Source organism: Oxyura jamaicensis, chromosome 4, assembly GCF_011077185.1.
Source record: "Oxyura jamaicensis isolate SHBP4307 breed ruddy duck chromosome 4, BPBGC_Ojam_1.0, whole genome shotgun sequence".
Lineage (NCBI taxonomy): Eukaryota > Metazoa > Chordata > Aves > Anseriformes > Anatidae > Oxyura > Oxyura jamaicensis.
In genome coordinates, this window is record NC_048896.1 from 13560772 (window position 1) to 13573923 (window position 13152).

At 38.8% G+C, this 13152-nt stretch overlaps 1 protein-coding gene across 3 annotated transcripts in view; it reads right to left on the reverse strand.

The window, feature by feature from the left end:
* Window positions 1-613: 613 nt before the first annotated feature.
* The window catches only part of TBC1D8B (TBC1 domain family member 8B), a 39075-nt gene continuing 26536 nt past the window's right edge, over window positions 614-13152 (reverse strand). For 2 of the 3 annotated variants that reach the window (XM_035324067.1, XM_035324068.1), the window contains 9 exons: window positions 12903-13032; window positions 9468-9566; window positions 8581-8649; window positions 8119-8359; window positions 6965-7030; window positions 6588-6671; window positions 5434-5490; window positions 5036-5133; window positions 614-4698 (listed from right to left, as the gene is read on the reverse strand). In XM_035324067.1, coding sequence (XP_035179958.1) covers window positions 4288-4698; window positions 5036-5133; window positions 5434-5490; window positions 6588-6671; window positions 6965-7030; window positions 8119-8359; window positions 8581-8649; window positions 9468-9566; window positions 12903-13032 — 1255 coding nt within the window. In that variant the 3' untranslated portion in view covers window positions 614-4287. Of the gene's footprint in view, window positions 4699-5035; window positions 5134-5433; window positions 5491-6587; window positions 6672-6964; window positions 7031-8118; window positions 8360-8580; window positions 8650-9467; window positions 9567-12886; window positions 13033-13152 lie in introns of those variants that run through there. The other variant, XR_004750247.1, reaches the window with a different exon arrangement.

The following is a 13152-nucleotide window of genomic DNA, read 5'->3' on the forward strand; positions in this document are numbered from 1 at the left end:
AAAAAAAAAAAAGAAAAAGAAAAACAAAAAAGAAAAAGAAGAAATAAAAGCATACTTGCAAGACCTCTTACACAACTTGTGCTGTTGTTATTCCCTTAGTGGTGTGGGTCAGGCAGATGATCAGACCGCTCCTTGCTCTCTAGGCGGTGCAAGAGCTGCAGCCATGGCACACACATACACATGTAGAAACAGCTGAACAGAGGGAGCTCAAGAGACTGGGATTTTCATGACCAGTGCCAGAAGCAGTAAGGGCAACAGGTGAATTTGAAAGAACAAGGTATCAGTGTCGTGTATCTGCACACAGTAAGTGTTTTAATGTGGATGCAAAAACAAATGCTGCTGCTCTTCCTGGCTTTACTCACCAGCCAGCCATCTCAGCCCTGAAGCAAGCACAGGCTTCATGCATTGCTAAACTAGACCCAGCCTTCAAAACTGCCTTCAAAACCTGGGTCTCCTCTCTCATTCACTTTTGGAGGGTCTGGAGTTCTAGTGTGGTTCAATCCTTGCTTCAGAATGGACTGATTAAAAATGGTTTTAACGTGACTGATGTTTTTGAACAAACTTCAGGCGCAGCTCATCGTTAGAAAGAATAGTGCCTCAAACTTTTTTTTTTTTTTTAAGTGAAACATTTTTTATTTAACACCCCATTTGTCTTACAGTATTCTTCATACAATATATAATATAAAAAGCCAACCTGCCAACACCAACGTGTTGCCTTCTTGGTAAAGTGACAAAGCTATAGCAAAAAGACAAAATAGCCTATGTTTCTGGAGACAAATTAGAGTATTTCACTTTTTAGTTCAGGTAGTAACTGCAATCACAATCAAGAACCCTGTATAGTAGAACTGGATGAGAAATCTCTAATAGAATCAACACACAGCTATTTCTTAGTTGTTATATTAGCAAACTCTTCTAAAAAATATATTACTATATAGCCATTAGAGTGAGGAACAAGTGGCTTGTCTTAGGAATGGACTGAAACAGAGTGCTTATTCTGAATCACATAGCAGTGACCATTTCTAAGTCCCTGGAAATGCCCCTGTTCTAGTTATAAAGGGAAAGGGCTCATATTTTTATTACCATCAGTGGAGCTATTCCCTCACCTCATGTGTTCAAGCCCTTTGGGGTGACTGTGCAGAGACAGTGCCACACTTGTACACAAAGGGGTTGAGCAGTCACGGAGCAGCATGCGCCGTATTGAAAGGCTGAGGGAACACTACAGCTCTGCTGGCCATCCCCATGGGCAGGTGATTGCATTTGACAAAAGGCATTTTATGTGCATTATCAACAATAACAATGGCCCAGCCAAAAGAAAGGGCTGTGCAGTGCACACCAACAGCCTCTGAGAATGTTTCAGGACAAATAACCGTGGCATAGCTGCCAGGTCCCGCTGGTGACACTGCAGAAGGTAGTGCAATTTAAGGACTGTATAAACAGCATCACTAGTGTTAGCGATCTATATGTGAGCTACAATCATCTACTTTGCACTGAATGTTGTACATTCATTTATTTCCTATGACAGAACCAAAAATAAAAAATAATCAGATTAACTTACTGAAAACTGTGACAGATAAAAAATAAAACAGACGTGACGTGACGTATCCGTACTCATTTAACCACACCGCTTCCTATTGATGAGTAAGCTGCTTAAAAACACTTCTAAAAACTTCCAAGTTGCAATTTGAATGGAAAGTCCCCCCACTGGGAAGTAGCTGAGTAGTGCTGGGTCAGACACTGTGCAACCAGCAGGCTCCCTGCTAGCGCTTCTGCTTAACTCCCGGCTACATGTCGCAGCTGACCTCTTGCAACAGAAATGTGCTCACCCACTGAGTCCTAACGCAATACGATGTGAAACAGCATTCATCTTTGCAACACCAAATATATTTTAAATATATATTTTTTTAAATTGTATGCTGGTAATCTCGCTTTATACATAGATACGATATAGCTGACAAGGATTACTACATCACTGGTTAATGGCTCTATGGTTTCTTGGACTGACACCAATAGAAACTGGTATTTCAAAAAAGGTGCTCAGTTTTGCATAACCAAACCGTGTAATAACATGAGGCCATTCTTATTTTGCAGGTTTCTTCCATACAGTCTTTTGTACTTCAATTTTAACTTGCATTTTTTTTTCTTTTTTTTCTTTTTTTTTTTTTAAATATATATATATATTGGCTCTCCAACTGAAAATGTCTGAGTTTCAAGAATTTCATGTCACTATGCTATGTTGCTTAGCAAACAGTTTATAGCTTTGACTACCTATTGAAATTGGGAATATCCATCACGGACCTACAAAAGTTTTTTGTCTGGGTAGCTGTCTCTCTTTTCATGGGGCTACGTTAACTTCAGCACAGCTGCTTGCGTAAGAATTACTCACTGAGCAAAGCTTATCTGAGTACGTCCTGGACTAGAACATCAGTATCATCTGCTTTATATTTCTAAAACAACATTAGGAAAACAGTGAGCAAAGACATTTACTAACACAGTGTTGCCCTACTTTGCCTCAGAAACATGCATATGAATAAATTAGTTTGTATGTTTTATGCATAAATATACAAATCAGATTTATATTGTGTCAACTATGACTACTTTATGAAGGCTTCTAAAACAAGCTTCCCCATTTTTCGCAAATATATTTTTTTTGGAGTTACTTTTCATTCAGTAAAACTTTACATTAATACCTGAGAGTGCAGAGAAGAGGAGAGGAAATAATACGTACATTCATTGCTCCTGATCAAAACTGTATTCTTTAAAAGCAGCATGGAAACTTTAACCCCAATTGCAATTATGGCATTTCAGCAAATCCTCGTAACACAAGTCAAAATTTCATGTTATTCCCACCAACAGTGAATGGTTCCATCCCCATTCTGCTTCTTTACAAAAAACATGCACAGTATAAAATAATGCTGCCCTGAAGAAAATGTTTGTCATACAGGCTTTAAAAGCAGCCATTTTTAACCAGTTTAACAAATCCCCAGTTTACTTTGTTGTTGTTGTTAAAATACAGGCTCTTCCCCTCCTTCTCTAAACCCATTCTAACACAAGCTACCTAAGGTTCAAGGTCAACATCCATGAGCATAAACGCTGGCAGAGCTTACCTCCCCAAAATCTTTATTTATTTATTAAAAACTCCAATTGGATTCTAGAGGGTTTGCTGTTGCCATCAGTCCTGGCAGATGGAAAATAATTACAACAGCAATAATCCGAAGAGCCATAAAAAAAGAAATAATAATCACTAGTTTAAGGTGTGGACTCAGGGTAGACAAAGGCGCAACTGCAATCTGTCTGTAGCGGTTCCACAGTCACATTCAGCTAACTAGGAAGCAGCTAAGGATGGTCTGTCCTTGGGCATTCCAAACACAAACAAAACTATACATTTCATCAACGTGCTCCTAAAATGTCAACAATGGTTCCTCTTGGAAGATGAATGACAACCACCACATGGTCAGGCAGATTTAGCCACTGTTCTCCCTCAACGTCAAGGACCTATACTAGGCTTTGGATTGCATCCTGGATGACCAAGAATCTTACATCCTTTCATCTGTATTGATGGACGATTGACAGGAGAATGGGGAAGAAATCTCAAATACAGGCTGAGCTAGGAAATCAGTTTTAAGAGCCACACTGCAAAAACTGAGACAAGGGCTATGAGAATGCTGTCTGAAAACTGGCAATGAGGGACTGGAATCTGCAACAGTCAGGACCATAACTGACACCAAAGCAGGGGAACGGTAAGCAGGACAACTTTATTTCCTAACCTCAGGCTCTTGTGCCCACCACAGCTACCAGTTCACACCTCTGTTCTTAGTCTTCACCCTGCTTTTGATCCCAGTCCACATGCAGATTTGGAAATTACTCAACCAGCCTGGAAGTCAATCTCTTAGCTGTTGATAACTCATATTAAGTGGAAAATGTCTGGAAGTCATTGCATTTATCCCAGTAATAGAAATGAACCTGCAGAGCACGCACTGTAACAGCTGTCATTCAGAAAGTTTTGTCATAGGTCACGCCTAGTGTTTTCTAGCAATGTTGCATATTTTCATAACATGGTAAAGACAGTTTATCCTTCAGCCCCTGCTTGGGCTGAAACTTATGAACAATGCAAGAAAGTGATTGTGCTTCAACTATTTTTATTTACATCAAAGCATACCAGTAATCTGATATTTAAAGCTAAATCTTCAGACCCCGTTCCCTATGTAAACACCGTACTCAATTTCCATAGAAACAACCTTCATTTGCAAGTGCTTTATGTGGTTAGTTCAGAGTCAAAGATAAAGCGAATTACACTCTGGTTCTTGCTTTAAGTTGCAAATGTTTAGCACTCTCTATTTTAGCTTTTATCTCATGAGGTTTCTCAAAAAATCTCACAAAGGCTGGCTCATTTAATAAGGATGCCAGAATCTGTTCAAAGGCGAAAGACCATTCATGGTTCCCTTTCAAACTCTGTGCCCTACCGCCTTCAGTCTGCTCAGAGCTGCCTTCCTCAGTCCCTTTTTGGAGGCCTTCAGCAGAAACTTCTGTAATGGCAACTGGACTTTTGACTGGTGACATGGGACCTTGCAGTCTTCTCCCAACTTCTTCCATCTTCAGCAGGAGGCTGGTAACCACTGCTATAGCCCGGTACAACAGCTCCTCCTCAGGATCCCCGTGGAATAGATTGTAAAGGGTTTTTGAGAACTGGATGAACTGAGACTACACAGATAACAGAGACTATTTAGAGAACAGCACACTCATTCCTCACACCACATTGTGATCTCAATCCAGCACTTGCTGCTGCTAGGCACCCGATAATAACTGCTCTACTAACAGTACGGGCCTGGACCAGCCCTGATAAAACTGTGTGTGTCTGGAAGCCCCTCTCTTACAGCTTACAGTAAGCTTACGTTACAGTAGTTTAGAAAAACACAGTCTAATGATTAACGTGAAGGCCTGAAATTTAAGGGATCCCAAGAAAAATACTAACAGAACTTAAAGAGATACAGCAATCAAAACCAGACGTCTGTAATTCTCTTGACATAGATTGTTTTACCTGGTTCATTCTTGGCAGATCCTTGATGTTTTCTTCTTTTTTAAGAAGTTCATCTTGCCATTGCTTCAGATATGCCTGAATATCAACCTTCCCCTTCCCTATTTGACAAAAGGGAAAAGAAGAAAAGAGTGAGCAAACAAGAATTAAGACCTTAAAGGAGGGATGAAGAGCAAAACAACCGTATCCTTCATGTCATTTTTTCCTCAACAGAGCAGCAGGGCCAAGAACTAAACAGGGTCAGGGTTTACGTTATGCCTCCCTCACCCCCAGGACTACACTTTAAAAAGTGGATATAACATTAGCACTATGCTAAGATCAGTATACTTTGTCAGTAAACACTTTCTCAGCTATGCTCCCACTTTATCAGGTTATTAGCAAGTGTCTCCAGGATTCTCTACCTTTTTCCAGGCTGCTCTTCAAAGCATTACTTTCAAGATCATCCCCAGCTGATGAAACTAGAGTTTCAGATAAGAAAAGAAAAGTTACTGCTTCGAGAAAGGCGGACCAATGTTTCACTTCCTTTTATAAAAAAAAAAAATCTTTCTTTAAGGAGCAAGACCCCCAAAAGACCACCCATGTTTTCAACACAGATTAGGCCAAAAAAGCACATGGTAAGATATGCATACTTTCTAAAAAATAAAAATAAAAGACACCATGAGATTGGAGATCACAGAAAAGCTAAAACCAGCTGTATCAAGTGGATAATATTTTGTGGTCCATCTCTTGAACAATAGTGAGAACAGTGCCACCATACTACATATAAAGTACTTTTAGATAGTTTCTAAAAACCAGAAAGGATCTCTCCTCCAAAGATGTAAAAACAAACAGCTTTCCAAATGTAGTATTTTGTTAACTCCATAAATTTAAACCCCACAATTAAAAAACAAACACCACCACAATTAAAAAAAAAACAACAAAAAACACACACACCTTAGTGGATTTAATATGACAGCAAAAGATTTTGAAACCCTTAAGTGCCTCAAAATAATTGAGGACATGGATATTACATTAATAAATTTCTTGAGGCATGAAATATACCTTTTTGCCTTGAATACAAAACTGCAATGGTCATCATTTTAATAACTATTGCAACAGAAAGGCTGCCTACTATGCTGAGAAATGCTGACCAAATATACTCCTCTATTTCCATGTAAACATTTGGGGCCTTTGAGTTCAATCATCAGACCTAAACAATTCAGGGCAGGGAACATCTCTGTTCTTTATATGGCTGCCAGTGAAATGGCCTGTTACTGATGCCTGGATGCACTACCACACACAGCTGGTTGTGATAATTAACCCACGTGCTGCTACAGAAAAAAACTGCTGTGAAGAAAGATGGCTATCCTCAAATTCTACACTGCTTCATATGGCAATGTAACTGTCTCCAGAAGATCTTCAAAGAGGATTCTTGTTAACAAGGACATGATTTGCCAGAATTCAAAGCAGCTTTTGGAGAAAGCTTTCAGAAGAAAGATCCCCATTATCCACTACAGGAAAATTAATAGAGTCCTTCCCAAATTCTGCAGGCAAAGCCACACATTCTGATGCTTACCACTGAGTTGACTGAAGTGGATCAGTTCTTCTTTTGAAAGATCACCACCTTTGGAAGGGCTTAGAGATTCTACTTCAGTAAAAGCTGAAATAAATGAATGAAGTGTTTTTGGGGCTCCCAAGCATTAACAAAGCAGGGAGAAAAAGCAAAAGCTTTGTACACATTGTACCTATGGACAAACAGAAAGTGTGTTTGAGCATATTTAGTCCTTCCCAAAGAATGTATCACTCTGGAAAAAATACACATCTGTATTACAGCTATGGGACTGTACTGTAACCAGAACTAGTGAGAACAGGAAGGAAAGTGAAGCTTAAATTAAAATCATGCAAAGATGACAAAAGCCAGGAACTCCCCAAATCCTACCATCTCTCACTCACCTGGAGGAATGTGCAACTTAAAAAGAAACTTGAGTTTGTCTGTGAAACTTCCATTGTACATGGTATCTATTGGAGGAAAGAGGCAAGCTAGATTATTCAACCGGACCCAGCTTTAGAATACCCTCTTAACCTAAAGAATTACAACCCAAGGATGTTGGAACAGGACATGTATTCTGTCTTACATGGAGTATGATTAGAGATGACGCTTAAGGAAGTATAGGCTACAGCTAAGCCTGAGGTTTGCCTACACTGAGGCAAGAACTCCAAGACATTTTAGCACACTATCCCACATACTGAGGCCCTGCTTCACAGGACATGTCTGAACATCACTCATTGATAGGAAGTAAAGAATAATTGTATTTTTTCCCTCTTTGCTTCCTCACAGAATTTGCTTGTTTTTACCTTCTTTCTTTTCCCCTTAAATTATCCTCACCTCAGCCTCTGAGCCTTTTTATTTCCATCATATTTTCTTCTCCCCCCTCTTCTTTTGAGGAGGCGGAGTGAGAGAGCTGTTGTGGTGAACTTTAGCTGCCCAGCACAGTAAAAACACCACGTAAAAAACAGCACTTTAAAAAACAAGATGAAAGGAATAAAGCACTAACTCCAGAAAACTTTCAGTTCCCCAGGGACATAAGGCACTGGTTATCTTACATGATCTGTGTATGAGAAGGCTTACAGTGTGAGGAAGCATTTATCATCAACCAAAAAGATTGGGCAATGAGGTCATGCCCTCTCCTAATTTTCTGTTATCTTGCTGGTAAAGCTATATTTAAATTTCATCTCAAACAGGAGATTACTCTCCATGGGATTAACATTTCAGAGAAGTTACTAACTTGTAAAGCTTTGTGTTAGCTATTTCACAGTGAAATACAGACAAGAAAATGAGCGCACAGTTCTGCAATTTAAAGCCTTTTTTCATTCGTCTAAAGAACGTAGCTCCCACTCTCAGTTTATAAATGTACTTTGAGCATTTGACTTGCCATTTCATGCCTTTGCATTTAATGCCACACGATAAAGGCAAGACAATTTGACCCTACATTAAGAGGCTAGTCTCCTTAGGCTCCTTATCTTGTGTATGGAAGACGATAAGACCAAGGACTATTTCCAAGATGGAGTTCCCTTGTGAACGTGCCACATATGTATTATTCTCTTACCAAGAACACAGGCAAATTGCTTGAAGTTTATAAGGCCATCGGAGCTCTCATCCATCAGTCTGAACGTCCACAATGCAAGTGAGTCTCTGTTTGCACAGTGTGACCAGGGGCTTAAAAGATGACAGAGAACCCTGAACTGCTGGCAATCAATTCGATACTGTTCAAGATAAGGTAGGCTGGCATCATGGTGTCGCAAAACAGGACTATTTACATTCCAGTAACAGGAAAGAAAGTGCTCCTTCTGCAAAGGAAAGGTAAAAACATTAAACTGGATGAAACAACAACTATTTCTCTGGGTAAAAGATGTGGGGAGTTAGCTACTTAATTTGCTTTAAAACTGACGTGTAAGAAATATGCTGAATCTATCTTTCTCCTCAATTTGTTAAAACTGTTTCACAGCCATCATACAGTTCACTGTTAACATATATGTTTGTATGGCACACTAGGAAGGTGGCACACTACCTTGAATAAGTCGTAAAGCTCATCAAGATCACTAGGACTGAATTTTACATCCTGGGACACAACACGTAGCTGAAACAAAATAAAGAAAATTAATTGAGTCTTTTATTTTTCGAATAAACCCGTATAATATCCACAAGACTTAACCTTACATTAAAAAATACAGTTTGAATATTCCAGGTTTTGGCATGTAACCAATTAGGAGTAAGAATAGCATTATTTCTTAAAAACAATCAGAAGATGATTGGAAGGAGATGACTGGAAGAAACTATTTCTCTTTGAAAAGGGACCTTGAAGCTACTCAATTCATTTGCATATATTGAGCCTGCACTATGAAACTCATGGGATAAAACCTGAATATAATAAAGATATAATTATATCCTCAAGTAACATTGACCTTCTGTTACAATGGACAAATGCACATTCAACCCTTACCAGTGAAGCTGAATCCCCATTTTTTTTAAAGGAAGAAAACAAAATCAGCATTTTCAAACAAAACCTATATCCATCTTCACAAGATGTATGTTTTGTAAAATGAAATACAACAGCTATCATCTTAGCTCAATAAACAGCACTTAGTATCAGTTGGTACAAGCCACCTCTACTAGAGAAAAAAGCACTGCTTGTTTAAGTAGACTAGTCTTATCACCAGCTATTGCAAATATGCCACTGAAGAAAACAAAACAGGCAAACAAAGGAAGCACCCTGCAACCTCTACCTTCATTCAAGGCTCTGTGCTGAAAGGATGACTTCACTTAACAGATACCCTTCAGACCAGAGGGATTTCAGCCTACAAAATGATTTATTTGGCCTTAAAAAGTGTAGCTTTTTTCAAAATTTTCCAAGAGAGAAGGAATTTTAGCAGAGGTTTAGTTCTTTAAGTCACTCACCACATTCTGCTTAGTTGTAGCTTCTAACGTCTGGATCACATAAAGCCTGTTTCTGCAGCGCATACTCTCAACGTCCTCATATCGAATATCGCCATATCTCTATGAAGAAAAGTATAGTTCTATGAAATCAACCGTTGCTAGACAAATCTAAGCAGTTATTTTTGTCTTTTCTGCATCTAAATAGAATACAGGTAGGGACACAAAGACTGCAGGAGCCCTGAGCAAAGAATCATTTATCGCACCAAGATTCTCCCCGAACAGTGTAACTTTCAAAAGGGCAGGTGTTTAAAAGAGTGATGAGGAAAGAAGAAGCTGTGGCTTAGTTCACTGTAAGGGAAGACACAGGAAAGGATTTTACTGTGTGTTGGCTCTATATCCAACTTTGTTATCACATGGTGACTAGCAGTGCAGGGTATAAAAGAAAAATACGTGTATGTCGTCAGGCTTGAAGTAATTTCTGAACTATACCTAGCTAACTCTGCAATGTCTAAAGGACAGGGAAGGTGTCTAAGAACTGGAGTAGAATAAATACATTTACCTTTAAAAAGGGTAGGAAAGTAAGCAAAAACTAGAATTCTAAAAAAAAAACTAGCAAATTCCCAGAGAAATCCTAGAACAAATTATCAAACAATTAAAATCTAAAGAGAAACAGATAAGATAATCAAAATTGGCCAATACTCTTAACAAAAATCACATCAAATCAATTTTTTCTCCTATGAGAAAATTCAGCTTAGTATGTAGAACTGAAACAGCAGGTATGATGCATCTTTACTTCTGTAAGGTTTTTGACACTCTTCAGCAACACATGGAGCCAGGAAGACATAGCCTAACCATGATCACCAGGAACCAACTGGTTCTAAGACCAGACTTGGAGAACAAATCATTGATAAACTACCAAACTGGGCAGGACTTTCAGAAGTTTGGCCAGTGTTTTACTGCCATTTTTGGCAGTGCACTTTAAACAAGGTATGAAAGACTTCAGCAGTCATAAAAAGAATCTGAGTGCATGCACTTTGAGGAAAGGTTGAAGGAACTGTTTATGTTGAATCTAGAAAAATAAGAAACCAGAGTTGAAGTGGTAAGAGATGAATAACAACAACCTAATAGCAATGAGCACTTGCAGAGAAAGATGCAATTGATTTTCCTCAATAGCTCTTTATGAGCACCCAAGATGAATTATAATGGATTTTAGGATATTTTGCGGTTAAAGGTACAGAAAAACTACAATGGGCTGAAGTTGTTGCAGGTTTTCTTTTGTCAATGAGTTTTAGCATTAGACATTTTTCAAGGATGATCTGGGTGTACCCTGGAGAGGAAGCTGAACTGGATGAACTCTGCAGTTCTTTTCCAGAACTGTAGTTCTGTATGTGAAGACCACTAGCAGCATATTTCTGTTGTGAAAACAAAAGGGAAACAGAGGAATTGTATCTGAGTCATAATGCATTCACTAGTCTGACATCCAGACACTGACATTGTGCAATAGCCTCACTAAGAATATAAACAAGATGTATAATTTAACTCTGGATTAGTGTGATAAATTCACACTTCCATTCACCAGTTAAGCATGACTTCTTCATACCTGATTAGACTGGAAAAGAATAAATCTTGTGTTTGTACCTGAGTCATAATGGCATAAAGCTGAACATAATTTTAAGATTCGACTCCATATCTTTCCATTTAGTCTCATCTGTTTCTGAATACCTATGTGAAGCAACAGTACCACAAAGAACATCTCTGGTCACTTATTCACGACTAGTAACTAGACCTGTCTGCAGAGGGACAACTCTCTGTTGCAGCAATCTTCCCATTTCAAAATTTGTTCAATGTTAATTCAACGTATATGAAAATAAAACCCTACACCAGAACTGAATGAACTGTGTTGAAATGAACTGTCTGGTCTAAAAGGGAAGTGAGAAATTGACTCTCACTTTGTATCAGCAATTCTCAGACAAAGGGTTACGACACTTACCAGCACTGACAAAATTCAGTTTCATCTGAAGATCCAGATTTACAGACAAAAAGGGGCCATGAGATAAAAACAGGGATAAAGGCCTAGGAGCAGGACTGTCAGCTTGGAACCGGGAGATTCACATTCAAGCATCTGCCCAAACCAATTTTCAAAAGCCATACCAAATCAAGACACTACTACCATTTTGGTCCAGCCACCTGACTAAAGCAGCACGAGAAAAAGAAAGCAAGTTCCTTTTGCTTTCTCTGTCAGTAATGACTCTCTCACCATGAAAACTTCAGCTTACACTTCAGAACCTAACATCCAGCACTTCATTATTTACCATGTCTATTCTTTATTCTGCAAGTATTCATGCTCATACTATGAGACCTCAGCATGGCAAGAAAGACCTGTAATAGTTTGCACTACTTCTTATAAGAGTCTTGAAGTGATTCTTCATATAACAGTCTTGTTAAACAACAGTGACAGCAGAAACACTGACATTTTGTATGATTACCCTAATGCTATAAAGACACTCCAAGAGATCTTGAATTTCTGATTCTTGGCTTTGTTCACCCCACTAAAAGCAAAGCCCTTTTCTCAGTTAAAAAAAAAAAAAAAAAAAAAAGAGAGAGAGAGAGACTGTTCCTTAATTATAGAAATAATGGCTAGCTAATCGTTTTGAGTGAATGCTACAACATTTTTCCGAAAGAGATGCACTGTGGCTCTTTCACTGGAAACATATGAATTAGAGTCAGAAAAATAAAAAAGGAACATACAGATAAAAGAAGCCAGCTAATAAAAAAAAAAAAAAATCTAACCATGAAAACCTCTTCTCTCAGCTTGCTTTTCATTTTGCATTGGCTAAGGAGAAACCTATCTACAATGGATTAATGCCCTGATCTAAATCATGCCAAGGAAGGAACTGCCTGATGAAAATCTGAGGACAAAATACAAATGAGAAGCTACTTCCTCCCCATTAGAGAACTGGGAAGCTAGAACACTGCAGAAATCAAAACTGGCAAACTCGAAGTGCTAAAAGATCAATTTGTCTTCCTCACCCAACACAACTCAAAACACGGTTTCACCAGTACAATAAACTACCCAAGCACACCGTTTCCTGCACTGGCCATTATGACAAATGTTACCACCATCTGCAATGTAAAGTAACCAGTCTCAAATCAGCAAATGCAAGGGTTGTTTCTCCCATGCTCTCTTTGTCGTTTACCTGACAGAGTGGACAGCAATATGTGCCCTATGATGAAACCAGGGAACTCCACTCAGGACAGCCTAGCAAACACACTCCAGACAGTTAAATAAATAAATAAATAAAAACCTATCCCATAACCTACAAGGTTTTCAGTGAGACTCAGGAAAACACAGAGCCTCTGGAGAGGTTTTGTACTGTGGTTTGTACAATGTAACCCACCCAATTAATTATGTAAACACTGCAAGGGATGCAAAACCTTACCCACAAAAACACATACTTCATTTGACTCTCGGATCAAATCAGTAATGTCCACTTTTGGGTGGTCACTCTTTGTATCGCTGATGTTGGCGCCCTGCTGCACAGCTGGAGGCAAAGGACTGTCTTTGTTGGTGACACTGTCAAAAAACCTGCGTGAAGCAAACACATGAAATATCAGCAGGAAGCAGATTATCACAACACAAGGATAACATCAGCATCTACTGAAGAAAAAGCAAGCAGAGAGTGGGAAATAGCAAAGAGTATCAGCA